This window comes from Endocarpon pusillum, assembly GCF_000464535.1.
Source record: "Endocarpon pusillum Z07020 unplaced genomic scaffold scaffold4993, whole genome shotgun sequence".
Lineage (NCBI taxonomy): Eukaryota > Fungi > Ascomycota > Eurotiomycetes > Verrucariales > Verrucariaceae > Endocarpon > Endocarpon pusillum.
Window position 1 is genome coordinate 221580 of NW_006916474.1, and position 19196 is coordinate 240775.

Below are 19196 nucleotides of genomic sequence, written 5' to 3' on the forward strand. Positions count from 1 at the left end.
GGGGTGGGGAGGAAGGGAAGGGTCAGGCCATCGGAGAAGGCGAGCACGAGGCTGCATTCTTGACCGGTCGTTGCTTGGGTGAGGAAGGGGCGCGGGTTGAGGGGGAAGGAGGCTACGAAGGGGGGCGGAGGCGATGGAGGGTTCGGTTGGGTGCCGACTTGTTGCTGTTGCTGTTGTTGCTCGTAGAGTTTCATCATGACGAGCGCCACAAGGGCGAAGGCGCCCGAGCCGATGGATACGTTGGCTGAGCGGCAGAGGGACTGGATTCGTGAGGCTGCGCGGGGGGAGAGCGAGGCGCTGTGACCGAGTAGGTTTTCACAGGTGGGGTTTTGTTGTAGTCTAGTAATGCTGGGTAGTGACGTGGCAGTCTTTCGGCGCTTTTGAGGCGTGTCTTGCGACACAGTGGGTTGGGGAAGGACGGCGGTGGTGGACGGCGGACGTGTCGCAAGATACGGGATATGGCCCAGAACCAGCGTTGGCGCGCTCGGTTGCCGGTGATGGGAGGGTAGAGGTCTTCTTGGGCGGGGGGGAGACGGCTTCTGAGGTCGGATGATGATGCGAAGCAGAGCCGTGCCGCTTGCTTTTCTAGCACCGATATGGGCGTGTTGAGCAGGCTGAGGAAATGAGCGTGCCAGCGGTAGATAGTCAGCGCGTCTGCGATCTCATGGGCGACGACTGAGATGGCCTGGAAGAGGAGCCGACCATCAGACACAGATTTGAGCGGTAGTATGAAGAGCCTAGCCAGATTCTTGCTGTTGTCAAAGACCCTCGCTGTGTTCATGACATGGGTGTAGAAATCGTCGACGTCGACCTCATGATAGTGATCTTGCACAAAGTCCATCGTCCGCGATGCCTCCTCCACCATCTCATCCACCCTCCCAGGCCTCTCAACGACGAAGAATCGATCCTTCGGCGAGCCCGCGCCGCGCGGCAAAAAGTCCTCTCTGCAAAGCGCTCGTGCCGAGAGTAAAACGTGCTGGAACCTGAGGACCGTCCACGCGAGCAGAATTTTTCTCCGCAAAACCTCTGGCTCCATGTCTGTTGAAAGCTGCGCCCCGAGAAGAGTATTGACGTCCGCGGTGCCTTCGCCATGCATACCGTCTCGGTCGAACAAGCCTTCGACCAGGCCGATGGGACGGTACCATGTCTCTGCCGACGAGTTGTGAAGCTGTTGCCACCTGTGGTACTTGGTGCCATAGCGACCAAGCCAGTGCATGCCGTCAGTATCCATATGCTTGATTAGACAGGCTTGTGTAGAGTGAAGTCTTGAAGGAAGCGCGATGAGAGATGCTCTTCAATACCTTGTGTGAATGCTTGCTTCTTCAGTGAAGTCTGATCGACTGACACGCCACTCGAGGACACATTATTCAAGCATAGCGAGTCACCGCCAGCCACCGCAGACACCTTGTCGCATCAATCTAAGGCCATAAAGTGTTTCACACCGAGTGAGTTCAACACATTGACAAATTGACATTGCTCGAACATAAACCACCGTCACCGTCCTGAATCATGCCCATCACGTTGCTTACTAACATCAAACCCCTGAACTCAGCTGAAGTAGTCACAATCCTCTTCAGTAGCTTAGTTCAAAGACATCGCAAACTCTAAACGAGGCTTGGAATATTTGGCTTCATTGCGCTGCTGCACGTAGTTACGTACTCATTGATGCTGTTCACCGAGGTTGTGTGGTTGGATCGTGCAGAATTCTAACACGGAGAGCAGCCGACCTCGGAGCTGCCGCGATGCTCGCACTCAAACAACCTACAGACATGATGCTGTAGCTCCACTGGGAAGCGAAGCAAGTTCTTCACGCTCACGGATGGCAACAAAGAGGTACGCACAAGCAAGTCTCAGTCTATCTTGAGCGTAGGAAGACTGCTAGAGTCCAGACTGTCTTTTCTTGGAAGAGAGGAAAGGGATGAGACTTCGACGCTCCGAGAGATTAGCTGCTACTACATACTCTTACATCCATGTGCCTCCTCCCTTGCCTTCGCTGTTGAGATCCACAAAGCTCTCTCGACCCAATCATGTGGCCTTTCGCTTTCCATGTATTTCCATCTCCATTTCATCCCCCCTTGCATGTGACTTTATGTCTCCTTGCTGACGCCCCATAAGATGATGCATATGGCAAGGCTGCACCTCAGCCTCCCCCTTTTTCGTGTGGCTTGGGCTGTCTGTGCTTTGTTTTCTTGCAATCAGGCGGAATCGAGACCGATGCCTTGATGACCTATCAAAGGCATCAAGTTGCTCTACCCGCATTTGTATCTGCTTGAGCTTCCCGTATGCATCTTCTCTGCCATACATGATGTGAATCGTGATGCTATGAATAGGTGGCTCAGATAATTTGGTTTGCTCTTGGTGAAGCCTGGCGGACCTGATACAGCACCACAGGCAGACTTGCATTATTGAGGAGTCTGTCTCACCATGTACTTTATGGTAGGTTTGCAGACGGATATGGGGAAATGCTGTAACCTAAGGAATGAAGGACACCCGTCGCCTCATGCGGGTAGCCAAAGCACTGGGACCGGGATATGTCGTGATCAGGTGACTTGCAGTCAAAATGCCTTCCACTGTTTGGTTGAGGGTCCATTACGGCACTCAACAGTGGAGTTCAACTTGAAGGAAGTGGCTATGACGGACCACTGCGGAAAGATTGGATTATGGAACTGTTTCGACATCACAAAGAAAATCTTAGTTTCCTGCCCGGGTTGCAGATAGCTCTGACCGTGCAGTTTCAGAGAATATGTAAGACGACGCAACCAGTATTTACGCGCACGGAATGCATGGAATAATCGAGTATGATAGGGCTCAACGATAGCATTTCCTCACAACTGAAGAGCAAGAGTCGACATTATCCAATCAGAGGAGAACAAGTAGGCAGCCTGGTGAAACCTACCTTAGCTTGTTCCAGCTGCAGTCATCATATAGCCTTCGGTGCGCTTCGGATGGCTACCGCAGAGACAGGTCGTGCATACGGTGATGCTGCCAACCACCATCTTTCGGTATGTCGCCGCATGCACATTAAAATGCTCATAAGCGATAATTCGACCCAGCACTGGGCAATAATCAAACATGACAGACAGTTGCAGCAAAGGGGGCCCCCCATCCCATCAGGCCATGTTGTTTTCGTCTCCAGGATGTTCAGAGCCAGAGACAAAATTGAAGATCCATGTCATTCATCGGAAAGTTGCTGAGACACCTCTCGAAAAGGGTTGCAAGGCGGCAGTAGACATGCAGGTGTAAGATGCCTGCCTCAATGAATATTTGGATGACCAGCTATTTCAGCAATTGGAGGACGATAGTTGACATTCCAAGATATCGCAGCCCAAACTCCAAACGGCAACTTCCTATGAAATCTGGAAAGCATCCACCTTAAACATACTCGTGTCTGGTTGTTATTCGGGAGTTAGGAGGCTGCGAGACTGATTTGGTCAACCCGCAGTTTCGTAGTGGGGTCGAAGCCTTGGTGGCTTTCTGCTCGAGCAATGATTGGTGGGAACAGGAGCTGGATCACCGGACGGTGGTGCAGTGTATACATATGATCATCACCCTGTTCTCTTCCCCTCTGGGACGGGATCGTTCATAGAGTTGCCTGAAATTGCGTGGGCTTGCATTGAGCCGTCGTGACATCAGCTTCTGAAAATTTGCCAATTGTGAGCCTCATGGCTTTCCATTCAAGGTGGCGGTCTGACTCAGAACAGAACGCGTTGGACTGGTTTTCTTGCAAAAAACTGTCATTGATATCTGGATCTATTACATATGTAGGTCTCTGCAATCCGGCATTGCTTATTAAGGAAGTCGTCTGCTTGGTAAGGTAGTACACACGTTTCAAAGCTAGCTGCTGTCGAGCATAACACAACATATAACAGAATGATGTCCTTCAGAATTGCTTGACTAGCCCATGGTGATGCAAGCCGCGATTGAGTGCAATCCGCTACGGGGTTGCTCAGGTCGAATCCATAGAGGTTGTGATGGATGCTTAGAATTGCCAGCCTTTAGGAGGATGTAATAACACCCCCCTTTAACTCTGGTGTATCTCAGCGTACTACCGATAGGGACATTCGCAGAACGAGTGGCCGGGACAACAAGTCGAACCGTCTCCGATTCTAGTAAGGAATATTTCGCGATTTAGTTGTGAGGCAAGTCGAGGACACATAGCTAGACCCAAACAAGGAAGATTCCGGGACAACTCCAAATCCAATGAAGGCTGTGGGGCCACAAGAGGGTGAGCTGGATTGATTAAGGGATGAAACAGCTACTTAGAACATACCAGAGGTTTTGCAGAAGTAATGCCGAAAGTGGAAAGAGGTGAATCAGCGTAGTTTTTCACACAACAGTGTCCCCCTGAGATAGAATAGGACTATTCATGCCAGGAGAGGATCCCAGTAGTTCAGATCACGGCGGGAACCAGAGATGGGACTTCCCGAAGGCCTGACGAGATGCTGGCCCGAAAAAATCCGCCACTCTCAAGCAGGGACGTGCCGGTTATTCCATGTTCAGGGGGACACTGTTGTGTGAAAAACTTCGCTGGGACCGGAGAAGATTCTTTACGCCGAGAATGCCGACCGGTCTCTGGCGGAAATGATTGAAGCAACTTGATCGATCCCAACACAGTGAAAGATGAGTGATGAGCTAGACCGTACGACAAGGTACGGACAGAGTTTCTGGGATTCTTTCACGATTTGACATCGATCATGAAGGTGTCTTCGCGCTCCACCGACATAGTAGGTGATCGAGTATCGAACGTATAGGTCCGGTAAGATTCAAGACCCCGCACAAACTCCGTAACAGCAAACTGCTGTGTCTGCGAGTCGTATCTGATCCATCGCCCGAGCTAAATCAATTCTGTCAGTGTTCATCACGAAGCATTCTTGATGTTAATGAAGCTTACAGAAGCGAGCTGAATACCTAACCAGAGACAGCGTTCGGCTCGAGGCGCAGCATGACTTGGGAGCTCCAGGGTACGTTCATCCTCATCCACGACCTCGCCTTCGAAAAATCTTGGAGGATAGTAGTGCTTGGCCCAGACCAAGCCTCTCATGATGAAGTCCTCTGGCAGTTGCCGGCCAGTACCGCTCAATGGCTGCGGAAACGCAGAGCCCTCATACCGAGAGCTAAGAGCTCCTGACCTTCCTATTGTATTAAGGAAAGTAACAATGCTTTTCCATGGTACCTGCCCTTCGACATATAGCATCGCGTCAGGAACATGGGCCAGGCTTTTCAAGAAGGCGAGCACGACGTGGGCAAAAGGAACAACGTTCCTGTCACCCACTCTCTGGAAGACCACCTCGATACTTGAATCAAACAAATGACAGGCATGAGCAACGGCATCCTGAGCTCCTGAAAATGTGGCATCTTTGGTCGTTGAATCCCTCGAGGAATGTACGGCCTTGGGATGTTCTGTGCGATCATTTACTGATCTGAAGTATGCTTGAAGCTGTTCCTCCTTCAAATTGGCCTCCTGTTCTGCTGAAATTATCGTCTGACCGGTAGAAGCCTTCTGGTTTTCGAGGGTAGCTTGGAGCTGTGCGTCGTACGAAGAAAAAGCTTTCCATAGATAGGAGTCAACATTTCCAAAATCGAAGAGAGTTGCACATATTGTGGAAGCGAGCTCCGGTCCTTGGACGCGAAATTTGGTTGTTACTCTTCCAATATGGCGGTCGAGGGCGAACAGGAATTGTTCAACCAACCCATTATACATCTCAATAGAACCACGCGTGAATTGGATAGCGGCGGCCTTTACGAATGCCGCCTCCACAACAGGGTATCGCTGGCTAGCTATCTCTCCGGTCGCGAGAAAAGGATTGAACAAAAGCATGACGGATTCCCTGGCATTAGGGAATGGGATGACACTTACCAAGGCCTTGGAGTAGTAAAACAACTGTTGCACAATGTTCGGCCTGGCAAGCACCGCAAGATGATGCTGGATCCTTCCAACGTTGGGTGACTTGTCGGCCGCTTTATCATACCACATCCTCGCCACACCAGCCCACACTTCGCGATCCCTTAGGTCCGCTTCCTCAATTGCCATTCTGTATCGCGCCAAGTCTCCTAGGCATTCGATCCAAGTTTCCTCAAAGCTAGGTACAGATTCCATAAGTAACGCCATCATAGAGTATGCTAAATAGACAAAAGACAGCATATGGTCTAACGAATCTGGTAGCCTATGCCTGAGCAATTCAAGGAAGCTATGAATGCCATGACGCCACATACGCGCCGGCATTGCGTACTTTGTTGCTAATCTTTTCAGGGCAGGTGATGAAGAAGGATGCTGACTTGCTAAGAAGAAGTCATGGTGCTCGTGGAGCAGCGTCCGGTGAAGAGCGATCAATGCTTGCCATTGCTCGTTGGTGAGTTTGTTGGTTGTCGCGGCTTGCTGCTGGTCGATCTCCACGCATTTCTTTTCTACCATGACCAAACCAGCGTAAATTCCTAGGAGCAGAGTTATTTAGATGGCAGGAATGTGTATAGACACGAATGTTGTCACAATATACCTTTTACTTCATTCACTAATTGTTCTTGGGTAATGGGACGAGTTTCTGGCTGTAAAAAAATTTCCTTTTCCTTTTCTTCATTATAGTTATCGACCGGGGATGAAGGGAGGGAGCCCGCTCCTGTCCTTTGCGTGGAAGAACGTTTCGCATCCTTTGAAAATTCCGGCCCAGGGTAGTCGCAGTCAGTAGAGAATTCATGCTCCATTCCACGCTGGAAATCCACGCTGGAAATAGATAAAACGTGTGGATGGTGTTCGAAATGGCCACAAACTTGGCCTGAGGCAGAAAATTGTGCAAAGTACTGGCAGCAGGAATTTTAAAATCCAGAGAATGAGCAGTATTATCAACAATAGTTCCAGTAAGGCAGCTGACAGCATCAGTGGCAGGCAAATCAACTATCGGAGTTAGCATAAACAACAACTAGTAGGATGAGCAGGTTCTCATTCTTGCCTTCAGGTCGCCTGCATGCCCCCATAATGCGGCTCTTACAGATACCACTAAATTAGTGTGGCTGCCTTCTGGTTCGCAAATGGCCGCAAATGGCCGCAAACCCCGACAGACCGCATTCCCCCATCTCTTGACATGTTACTCTTCACCCCTGTGACAGGAAGGTAAGGCAATGTTCATTCTGTTATCTGGTAGGGCGGATCGAGGCTCTTTGTGTAGTACTCAAGATCACATATATTAAGAGCCCTAATCCTTTTAAGCTGGTTGTTGCGATTCCACTATGCCACATCTGACCTTACGTATTCTGCACAACTGCTGCATCGGTCTCGTCTCTTGTACTGAGGCATTGGTTTAAAGAAGAGCCTTTCCAAGCAATATATAGTACATTTAGTTTTGACACGTTCTGACGATCCTCTCAGCTGTTCGTATTCTGCAGCCCCTCGCGTTAGCAAGAGTAGCCACGATCACAGCCTTGTGACCATGGTCCATCGTGACGACCATCGATCACACCATCAGACAGTATGGTAGCCTTTCGCGTTGCCTTCGCTGCTCTTCACTTCTTGTCAAGTCTTTAGTAGAATTGACGAATTGCCTTGAATGAAATTGCCTGTAGTGTCTTGCTTTAGGGGCGTAAATAACAAGAATCATGCCAGCCCTCATAGCCCATCATCCCAGAACAGTCGATTGGCACAAAATTATGCAGTATTTACTGGAGCCCATCTTAGCTCTCGGCAGCTACCTACTATGAACAATATATATCCCTTGTGATGGAAATAACTGCCAGAGCCAGGTAAAGCTACTGCTTCTTTGCACATCATGCTCGCTGAACTTCGACGGCGCTTGAAAACTGTGAGGGCGGCCCTGGTTACCGTCTAAATCCTGATAAGGCTGAATACTTAGAAGGAAATTTGCAACACTGAAGGCGTTGTCACGGTTGAAGCATTAGCTGCCGAAAATGGCCATAATGCATTGCACGGCCATATAGCCCTCATCGGAGCGTTCTTCGCTGTCTAACTGGTCACGTTTTAGAGCTGATAGAGTGCTGGGAGCAGCCGTCAGGTTGTGCCTCAGATGGAGTCACCCCAGCCTACGCGGTGCAGAGAAAATGGTAAGTATGAATAGCTCCTCAAAATGTAAGTTCGCAACTAATCAAAGGAAAGCACGATGCCTCTGCTGGCTGACCAAGAATTGAGTCATCCGAAGTGGGTGAGGCGCGCTGGTTGGCATTAGGTCAAGAACAAAAGAGCGCATGGAAAGCGTCGTGTCAACAGCCTGTAATGGCTAGCAGGACGATTCTATTCATTCGAACATCGTCTGAGAGAGAATACTAAGGGCAGCTAAAGACGCCGAGAAACACCAAACCAAGCTATGATGGAGCAATCCAGCGAAGCATCTGTGGGCCCATGACTGGGAGCCTCCTCGAAGCACGGCAGGATTGCTAACCCACTTGATAGGGATGTCAAGCGTTAGGTTGGCCGCTGGTTCAAAGCATGCTATTTTTTGGCCAAAGCCAAAACATTGCTAGCGGTCCCTTCTTTTCGCTGTGCGATTGGCAGCAAGCCCTGAATCTTTGCCCTTACACTTGACAAGAAAACGCCAGCTAGTGCAAGGCAACGGCCATCTCGTTTCCATTGTGCGAGATATGATACACGTCAAGGTTTACCACGGCAAGGAATGTATGAGACTAACAAGTGAGTCCACATGTCCTTCTCTGCAAGGCGAATTGTGCCATCGCATGATCCGAGGCCTGACGCCAGCAAATCTCGGGATAATTATCACCGTGCCGGTAGGATCCTAAGAGTAACCGCAATCAAGCCAGTCTCCGGCATCTTATGTCGAGACTCGTGCGTCTAGCTTTCGAGTGCGGACAGGTCTAGGCAAATTTGCGACCTGACGGGGTGTTCTAGTAACATCATACCAGTCAGTCCCCGGAAACGGTGTAGTAAATGTCAACGGACTGGATGTTGGACTGACCTCCCCACCGCTTCTCAGTGGGCGTATCAGGCAACAATATGTGCACACACGGCCGATCTCGACCACGTGCACTTTGGTCCTTTCTGAGCTCAACGTTGGTCCCAGTCCTGGTGCAAGAACCAGCAGCGCTTCAGCAAGTTCCGGATCCTTCCAATAAAAGCCGGTAGGGTAGGCATCTTTTGCCAAATGTACAAGTCCTTGCAGACAGTTCCTCCATGGTTTCACAATCATGCGGAGGCTGTCCTCGTCATTAACACTTAGCTTGGTTGGACCATGGTTAACAAACATCTACAACTAATGGCTATTCCATAACATCACAGGCATCCCACTCCCTTGTGTGATGTTGGTCTGGCGGTGCACGCCTCACGAGTCCAGCATCGCGAAAGCGGTTTTTGGGTAGCCAAGCCGTGCCGGAGACCACTCTATGGGACCTTGTTGCTAAACTACCAGTCGGAATGCAGGAATGAACGTCCCGTATCGCCGACGCTGACGGGTCACATGGCGGCTTTCCATGAAGATTCCTCCAATGCCCCAACACCCACTTCAAACCCTGTTACAGCTTAACAGAAGCGACCTCTTAGGTGCGGAGGCTTTGCTGATCGAGAAGATTACAATCCTTGTTTCCAAAGTCCACAGTCAAGGGCCTATAGTTATCTGTGGAAGGACCAAAGCTGACGAAGCACTGCCTGCATTGGTAACGCGCGTTTTGAACATCTGGGATCGGTGAGTTACAGGCCCACAATTTTGTGGTCGACACATGAGGATCCGTCTTTTTGGAGAGTAATCTAGCGGTTGTGATATGTTTACCCTGCCAGTGGTAATAATATCTGGGTGATCCACAGACGGAGTGAGGAAACCACACCTTGGTGGTTTTCTAGCTCATTAAAAAATTAATGTCCGCCAATCCGTTCAATTTCGGCCCAGCCCAAAAAGGGGCTAGGACCTATCGCGGCAGACGGAAGAAATTAGAAGTAATTACGGAGTACCGGCTAGAGGCCCATCTCACCGCAGCGAAACGTATTTTACATCCCACTAATATGTCACATTCTCTCGGACTTTGGCCACATCTCAAACGGCAGATGAATCAACCTCTGAGGTACTAAGAGCTTTTCATGAGAACCCCGACAACCCTTGTTCCTACAGTGCTCCGCTATGTCAGATAGGCGAGTTGTTTTGTTCTCACACACTGGACATTCAATTCTTGATGTTTCACCAGGAATTTAGCTGGAAAACAACGATAAGTTGTGTGGTTGGTTTGGCTCAACCTCGGATAAAAGCAGTGAATCCCGATCCCACACTGCCGTGGACAACAATCTAACAATCGTCACATATGATCAATACAAAAACAGACAAGCATGTGTTCTTGCTTGGGTGCTGTGCATGATTATGCTCAAGAGGACTAATTAAAAACTACCGAGCGATTTGGTAGACAGATGGGAGTTGGTTTAGACAAGATAGTAACGTGACAGTGGCTCACAAAGATTCGGATGCACTCATCACGGAGTAGTCCAAGAAGCATGATGTGCAGCTTGACGTTCACCAGCCTTTTCCTGTCTTACAGCATGCTGTATGGTTGCGGTGGTGGGTTCCTAGCATCTTTTGTTGACATGGAATTGGATATCTGGTATTATCCCATCAATTCATGCCATTCACAGCGTTACCACTGTGATGGGAGGTCGCTCTGGTCGTGATATTAGGAGGCCAGCCTTGGTAGATGACCATTGCCACTTTCCGGAATCCGCACCTGGCTTTTGATCGACAAAGGGAGCTTGTGAGGCTGTCAGGGGATCGAAGATCAGATTTGAAAGGGAGCTATTGAGACACAAATGGCAGCAATCAGCCCACGATATTGTTAAACTCTGCGAGAGTGGCTATCACAGCGAAAAGGCTTCGCTGCTAGCAAGAACCAGCGTCATACATAATATTACACCCAAGATCCTCTGAAGGGTTATTCCAGAGCTGAAGCTTGCGATTGCCCGAAGAGGTAATTCCTAGAAGTAGTCACATTTGGGCATCGACCCAACTCTGGCTTTGGGCAGTACCCAGCCCTCATCCTCACCCCTGATTCGCCACCATCCAGACCTCCCCCTATCCAACACCTCTGTTCGAAACGCTCACAATTGATAAGTTCTTGTAAAACCAAATCCCACTGCTGTAACGCTGCCAAGGATATTACGAAATAGTCTTGTATGAAGTACTTATTGGTGGACAACCCCACAGTGTATGTAGTACGGATTCGTGCCCGAAAGTTGGCTAATATTAGCGCGTCATTGGCGCTGTTTGCTTAGACCTCGTACTACGGTAGGAGGCATATTAAATGTAACCCCCGCCCTAGTAACAGTTTGGAACGCTAAGATAGAACGCCACAAAACCGCTCAATTAGGACTAATCTACTATCTATCTTACATCAAATGTGCATCCCATTGGCATCTATAACTGCCTGGCATCTTGCTGGCATTAATTGGAGTAGTTGTAGAATGAGATAGAATCAGTAGAGGAAGCTTAATGTGGCAGCGAACGTGGTGAATGACCACCTAGGGTGATACGTCATTCGTACAAGCGCGGCAAAGGAATCTGTACGAAGGTCATTAATAACAATTTTACTAGTGGAGAGGGTTACATTCAATATTACGGTACCAGGCATAAGTATTGTTAGCGTGAGCTAGTAGCAGCTGGTTTTGGATACAAGGCCTCGGCGGCCTCCGGAGCGCTAGGAAATCTTGACACCTCAGTGATGATTGTGATTGGCCCAAGCTAGTAGCCATTCAGACTAATACTTTTTCAAGTAAGGGATGTCTTCGTCAAGGCGACGTCAGATACAAAATTTCTAGCTTGAAGCTAACAATATTTATGCCTGGTACCGTAGTATGCCTCCTACCGTAGTACAGACACTAATTTGTATGGCGGCTTGGTGGCCCTAAGAGCTGCCTATAACAGTTGAACAACGCATCAGGCACTCATTCAGCATCGAATTGAACAGCAAATTCAATAATAGTTCTACACTAATATTGACAGCAAATTCGACTGTGAGGAGCTTGCGTATCACTTGCGAATTATCTTCAAATTTAATGCTTAATTTGCTGCCTATTTCGAGGCATTTTGAACTCAAATTTTGATGCAATGGCTGCAGAAACTCCACTTCATAGCTCTTAATAGCCTCAGCTGTTCGGAGCGTACGCAAAAACAGGTCATGGCCATGGCCATGGAACTCATCCTACTCAATATACAGCCTCTCCTCCTCCTCTGCAATGGCTCGGATCTAGAGCAAATCAACAGTCCATAAATTGCTAAAACATAAGCTGGGGAATCTATGTACAGTGTGGCCAGCGCTCCTATCCATATACTCCTCTACCGACTGCCAAAAGCACTGATAGTTGACCTGGCGGAAGACCCAACGGAGCATCCGCGTGACCAGCAGCGATAGCTTCCTTCTCGAGGAGATTGTACATACCCAAGGGGGACGTACTAATCTGCCGTTCCATGGTATCTGCCCGGGGAGCAACATGCCGTACGAATGCCTCTATTGACGGCATCGTATCCTAACGGCAAGAGTCCCGCTTACCGCCGCGGATAATGCCATCGGCGTTGCCACCCGAGCACGTGGCTGGTCACGTGTATTGCCTGCGCCAGGGCAGAGGAAATGCTCCATCCATCACATCCTCCTTCTCGTTGGCAAAACAACCCTTCTGTTCCTCGTCCTCTTCTGCAGAATAGCGACGATGAGGAGTATTCTGACATTGAGAGCGAGGAGGAGTAATCCCTGTTCTAAATCCCATACAAATTCGTATAAGCGCTAGAACAGCTATTCTGGAGTAGTATCTGGCGCTAATATTAGTGTACTTGCACAGCTTTTGGAGCACGACTCCATACGATACCAGGAAGAAGTGATGTTAGCTCGACGCTGGTATCGTTTGGCTGGTAACATTCGTTGAACATCACAACCAAAGCCGGATCTATTTTTGGGGCAGTGTTTGTGTTTGAAGAAGCAGGCGAAGCTTCCACGAAGTGGATTATTTTACTGCAGTGCTCTCTGACTATCCTTACGCCCTCACCGCCTAGTGACAGCACGCTAGTACAATAAAAGCTAGCTTTCACTTATCTTAGCGTATTTTGAAAACTTTTGAAGCACGACGACTCGTACTACTACGTAGTGTTAAAATGTCCCACCAACCCCTAGTTAGGCAGTTTTCTACTAATTCCACGACAACACAAGCCATTAAATAGGGAGATGTCTCTTGCTTCATGATTATTCCCCGGTGATGTTATGATTTGCTGTGGGATCGGTCAGCGCCCTTCACTTAGGAAGACCAGGACATCGCCTAACGCGACATATCTATGGTCTCAGGGGCTATTATTCCCAGGCCGGAGGCTGTTTCTTCAGAATCAGCTCCGGTCAACCCTGGACATCGTGTCACTATCGTGGGGGAAGTACGAAGCAACCCCAGACCGGAGCCCACACAATACGATGCGGAGGCCATTGTCCGCAAGCCTGTTCATATCAAGCGTCTCGGACTGACAACAGTATATGAGCCAGAAAACAAATCAGCCATCGTTGCCGATGTTGTCTTCGTCCATGGCCTGGGAGGCCATCCATATGAAACCTGGCGCTACAAAGAAAAGGCAGTAAATCCAAAGTTGGCTCAAGCCTCAAAGAAGTCGAAATTATTCTGGAAAAATAGAACGCAGCTCCAAGAAATATACAGTCATACTTAACGACGAGTTTTGAGCACAGCCTCCAACGCCTTCCAAAGCCTAAATTCTGTCAATTCAAGGCGATCAGTGCAGTCATTAACCACTTTACTGACTTTCAGAATTTGGGGCACTACAGCATGATCATGTTGGACCCAGCTGTGAAGCAAGGGCCTGAGGAGACCCTCGGTACTGTTGGAGATAGCCTTCTTGCCCGGAAGTCGAAGAAAAATCGAGTGACAACCCATTACACTTCTCGTCTTGCTTGAATCGACCGCAAAAGTTCTGGATTCCGACTTATGTGACTCATGAGTGTTGATTTGCCACTTCCCGGCATCCCCTGGATTCACATACCGATTGCAAGCCTGGATGTGGAAAGTCCAGAAAGTCCAAGTGGTAGTATCGTGGGGGGCACCAGTGCATCTATTCAGAATATGGCCCCATTGCCTGAAAGCCATTGCCTGAAAGACTTCAAGTCCTCTGACATATCCGTGTCCCAGAACCAACGGACCGTGGCCGGGTCCGGATCTAACACTTCGCCTTGCCACGATAGTCTAGCTGGGTAGTGAAGATCTTTGGAAAGCTCTGCACAGGGAAAGATCAGACAGGTACAGGGCCAAACAGATGCGTAAACTATAATATTGGAGTAACCCCAGGGCTACGAACCTTCGAATTGCTGTGTGTGCTGTCTAGGTTCGTCTTCGATTTTTCCGAAATAATCGCTAAGCCTGCAAGGAACTTTCGGTAGCCATCATCGTTACTACACGAATAGCGGTACATATTCATATGGTTGCAGAGATCGTGTCGATACTCTCAGATTCTCCAGATTCAAACGATGATGAAGCATCTGGCACGACCTGATGGTGCGAGTCCCTTGTTTCCGGCGAACTGGGATGGGAAGTGTACCTTGCCACTGACAAATGCCAAGCCCACCTTTCCTTTACTTTCCTGAAATGTGTGGACGAAAATTTTATCCTGATTGATGCAATCAAGAAAATCTCTTCTTAATGACTCCAGCTTAGAACTACCACTGAATGGATCCAACCCTCGCAGGATAGCGGTATGCGTATCTGCCTGTACTGCGCTAGCAAGACTGCTTAGCATGTGAGCACAAAACACGTCACTGGATCCCCTGTGAGGGGTCCCGAAGAACATGACAGCGCACACACACGGCACACACGGCAAGGACTCTTCGTGGCATCGTATGTTCCTTGTTTCCTGGACTCGACCAGAGCTTCTTTGACGATAATACCGCCAAGACTATGGGCAACAAAGATTAGGGCGAGATGTGCATCCAGCTCGCACCGCTAGGAGCTCACTGATGAGAGATCTTCCACGTTAGTCAATACTGTGCTGATCGGCAGCTTTTCCGAAGGAGTGACACACGTGTCAGTCGTATCCAAACGTAAGAGTTCGAGCATCACTTCGGTCACCAGGAAGTAGGTCCGATAGCCCGTGGATTCAGTGCATCCATCAAATCAAATAAACCAAATCATGACCCTCATCTGATTTGCTTATCTAATCCCAGAGGTCGATTTGATTTGATTTGACTTACTTGTCAAATGTAATCAAATGTTAGTAAGTAATGTTTTGTTAGGAGGACTACCAAGGATCTCGATCTCACAAAAAAGAGTCCGCCAAGACTTTTCTCTTTTTTTCAAAAACAGCCCTTGATATTTCAAAATAAGGGACTTTTCCGCCAAGACTTCCATTTGACTAATTTGTCAAATTTCAAAATCTTTGATTTGGTTTGACGAAAGTACTGATTTGGTTTATTTGACTCAATTTGATTCAAATGGACACACTGGTATGTGCATCTTTGTTGATTGTCTGGAGGAATATGAAGGCCATTTACCCGACCTCTTGAGGCAAGTACAGAGCTTGGCGGCCCATGACAGTGGGGCAGAGCCACGAATCTAAATCTGTATCGCCAGCCGTCCGCATCCGCTCATTGTCCAGGCAATGGAAAGGTGCCCTGGTCTTCAAGTCTAAGACCACAATTCAACCGGGATAGTGTCGTATGTACTGATGACCATACAAGGGGCCTGTCCTCCACCGACAGATACCCATAGACATGAACAGCCATCCAGATCGATAGAAGAAATAGCAAAGGGCATGTTCCTTTGGGCATACTTGGCTACTGACGAGATGATCAGTGGCTTAGCTGACGGCGACCAAGCAGATGGGTTGAATCAGCGTTTGGCCGCGCTTTCCCCAAAAGTAGAGGACATGTATTTAAGGATTCTGGACAACCTGTCTCCAAAATTTCGAGAAGAAGGAAGCCTGATATTCTGGTTTGTTTGCTTCGCTAGGCGTCCGCTCAAAGTCAAAGAATTGACAGTCGCTGTGGAAACTATGCTTCAAGTACGCATGGAGCAGAGGCGAAGGCTGAACCGAATCAGTTGTGAAGACTTCTCCAACCGAATCAAATCACGATCTGGTGGTCTGCTGGATTTTACCGACGAACAGGGGAATTACCCACATCAGGCAAGGTCAGTCAATCTGACACGTGAAACGGTCAAGACATATCTCATGGACTCCGGCTGGCTGAGATCGTATGGATGGGAGCTCGCCTCCAAACATTCCTTGTGGCTTGATATATGCAGTCGTCATATCCAAGCAGCGCTAAAGACAAAAACACTCAGAAATCATGTAGTTTGCATTGAAGAACACCGTCAATGCAATTCAGAACCATGTGAACACAAGGAAAGGGACCACGAGCGCGTGGATGAAGATAACAAAGTGCCCAATGTGTTCACGATTTAGAACCGCCAAGGCTTTTGGCTGATTGAATACGCTGTCCAGTATATGTTCGAGCATGCCAGAGCACTGGAAGCTGAGGATGAAATTTCCTCCTACTGCTATTTCCGAGATGTTATGGGTGCTCGTTTCTGCTATTAGCATCAGTTTGTGGGAAATTGTTGGTTCTGCAATTGAAGTACATCGGAGGAGAAACATTCCATGCTTGAGAAACAACTGCTATTAGATGGTATAGGGGCCCACTGGCAATCCGAGATTGCTTTGGAGATTCCTCACCAAAGAAAACTTGCACGGATGACCTGGGGTCCTCTAATCGTAACCCCTAATTCCGCCTCCGTGGTCGAACACGCTTATCATTTGGCGGTAGTGCATGGTCTAGAACTGTGCTGTAAAGATGCTGTGAATGCTAGCCAATACTTTCCCAATAGCAAAGACATACGCCATGACAGGGGTTGGGAAGGAATGGCGATAAAGTCCGGAGGAAAAAAGGTGGAGGATGCTCCAAGCAGACTGATGCTGGGCACGGTGAAATCAGGCGCATGTATCGCATCGGTGCTCTGGTTATCAGCCGCGGTGCCAAGGTCGGTGCTCCCCAACTTAGTTGGTGCATCAGAGAAGACTCATGGGAAATGTTCGAGCTGCATTTTACTTACTTCCCTCCAGGTCTATTTTGCGTGCCAACTGGATTGGAGGGCAATGACAGCAATGTTGGGCCTCTGTGGCTCTTGTGCGTCGCTGCTCGAAAGGGTGCATATATGAGCTCTGCACATATTCCAGATTTCGGGAGGAAATTAGACTTACTGCTTGAACCTGGCGAAGATATCAACGGCATCTGCGGACCCGCACCGACTTTGCTACATGCCACATTGGGTTTTACCTGGAGCTCGAGAACTGTCGATGAGGTTTTGATCCGTACACTGGTCGACCGTCGTGCCGATGTTAATGCGCCCGCTCTTGATTGGCAGACCTCTCCTTGTCGTGTGAAGAAACGCTAGGGCTGCCAAACGACTATTGTTTTAAGAGGACGAGTGGCCGAGTATTGTGCAACTGCTGGTAGATCGTGGGGCTGTAATCGACTGGACGGAGGAGAAGCTTGCGCCGCGAACCAAAGAGAAAATATTGGCTTGCCAGACACAATCCGAAGATAGCCTTTATTGTATCTTTACCTATGACTCGAGTTCAGACCTGGACACTCTCGAAGGAGCTATGTTGGGTTGCACGACATGCCCATTAAATCAAATAAACAAGATCCGGACCTCCATCCACAGTTATCAGAACCCATTACCCTTCGGGAGATCACCCACCCTAGAAAGGTGGGCAACGGATTCTGATATGCCCTAGTGTCCCATCAGAATATGGGGGACTGCAGGTTGGTGCATGCCCCTCAGGGCTCCGTGCCTATTGCACTCAGACCGAAAATCTCAGCAGATAAATCAGGAATTCCGGACATGCATAGAGCTTGTTAAGACGATTTATTGCAGGCTCACGTGGAGACTCATGCCGGTACTAGACCGGCACACCACTAGTTTAACTGGTGTACAGCTAGCCAGGTTAGAGACGAGGGTTGCAATATATTTCAAACATTCTTAAGTTGAAAAGGGTTTTAATGACTCAAAGAGCTAAATAAGGTTTAATGCTTGAATCATACTCTAATATATTCAATATAAGAGATCTGAACAAAGCACCTTATCGGTATTCAAAAGTGCCAGTAGAAAATGCTTATCAAGCTGCATCCATCTCCAGAGATTTTCATGTTTAGTGCAGATAAAAGTGGTCCCAGCTCAATGGGCACGGAGGCCTGAGGACATGTAAAATGACCGCCAAAATATCATTGCCATCAACCGAGATCTGGCCAATATTGAGCGATTGTTCCTTCCTTGCTTCTGGACCCATCCATGTATTGGCTTGTCAATTTTTCCGACGTCATGAACGACTCCTTCGAATGTTGTGCAGACGAAAGTGCTCACATCGTCACTCTGGTAACAGAGGCATTAAGTTGTATATCGACTCTCTTCCTCGCCGGCTCGTTCGCCACGTAGCTTTTTCCGAGATCAACGAGCGACCGGGATGTCTTATAGGGAACTGTGCAAGCTCAAAGGGAGCCACTCAGTACCACCAGGACGCGAAGCTCTCATCTAAGAATCATACGACTTGGCCAAGTCCTGACTATTTGGGTATGTTATACAAGAACTGTTAGAAGTAGTAGCAAACAGCGTACGGGGGTGCCAATTCACTTGATTGAGTTACTTCTATCAAGGGGAGCATTTGTGGATACGAATAGTTATAGAAGCGCGTTACTGTAACGGCTCAGAAACAGCATTTGGCGTTCAATTCGTATAGCAATGCTCACTGCCATAAATAACAGGGCGTAACAGTTACACGAGCGTTTCGTGCGTTCTGTATGCGGGGACCCTTGTACCATCATGCTAATACGTAACAGATACGTATCATATACGCAGGGATTCTGACAAGAACATCCAGAACTTCTCTATTTCTAACTGCTCGACGCAAACAGAGGCAACGCTGTGGAAGAAAGGGCAGTATAACCTTGACCTGCTTAAGGAGAGCCCTTTGGATGTGCAATGACCGGCTTCGCCCGTGTCTGGATTTCCTGAAGAGGTAACTTCCGAGCGTGGTCACCTTTGTGTGGCTTGGCCTGAGGCCCATCGGAACAATTAGTGTCGCTTTTGGCATGATTTTTGACGACAGATTAACTGGTATGGTGTGTAGAGTAGTCTGTCTGTTATAATTCTCAGTTATTTTGCTCTTTTGTACTGTGCCAAGAGCAGCACCAATTGTTCCGATGGGCCTCGGCCGATAGCGCTCAGGCTA

At 48.6% G+C, this 19196-nt stretch overlaps 3 protein-coding genes across 3 annotated transcripts; 1 reads left to right on the forward strand and 2 right to left on the reverse strand.

The window, feature by feature from the left end:
• Positions 1 to 193: 193 nt before the first annotated feature.
• Positions 194 to 1231, reverse strand: EPUS_00311 (uncharacterized protein; the record flags this gene model as incomplete). The annotated part of the gene is made up of 1 exon (XM_007805968.1): positions 194 to 1231. One exon carries the CDS (start codon positions 1229 to 1231, stop codon positions 194 to 196), a length of 1038 nt encoding a protein of 345 aa, XP_007804159.1.
• A 3444-nt stretch (positions 1232 to 4675) lies between these two features.
• Positions 4676 to 6412, reverse strand: EPUS_00312 (uncharacterized protein; the record flags this gene model as incomplete). The annotated part of the gene is made up of 2 exons (XM_007805969.1): positions 4676 to 4834; positions 4892 to 6412. 2 exons carry the CDS (start codon positions 6410 to 6412, stop codon positions 4676 to 4678), a joined length of 1680 nt encoding a protein of 559 aa, XP_007804160.1.
• A 6838-nt stretch (positions 6413 to 13250) lies between these two features.
• On the forward strand, positions 13251 to 17359 carry EPUS_00313 (uncharacterized protein; the record flags this gene model as incomplete). Its single annotated transcript, XM_007805970.1, has 3 exons — positions 13251 to 13549; positions 15761 to 16159; positions 16900 to 17359. 3 exons carry the CDS (start codon positions 13251 to 13253, stop codon positions 17357 to 17359), a joined length of 1158 nt encoding a protein of 385 aa, XP_007804161.1.
• Between the last annotated feature and the right edge of the window lie 1837 nt (positions 17360 to 19196).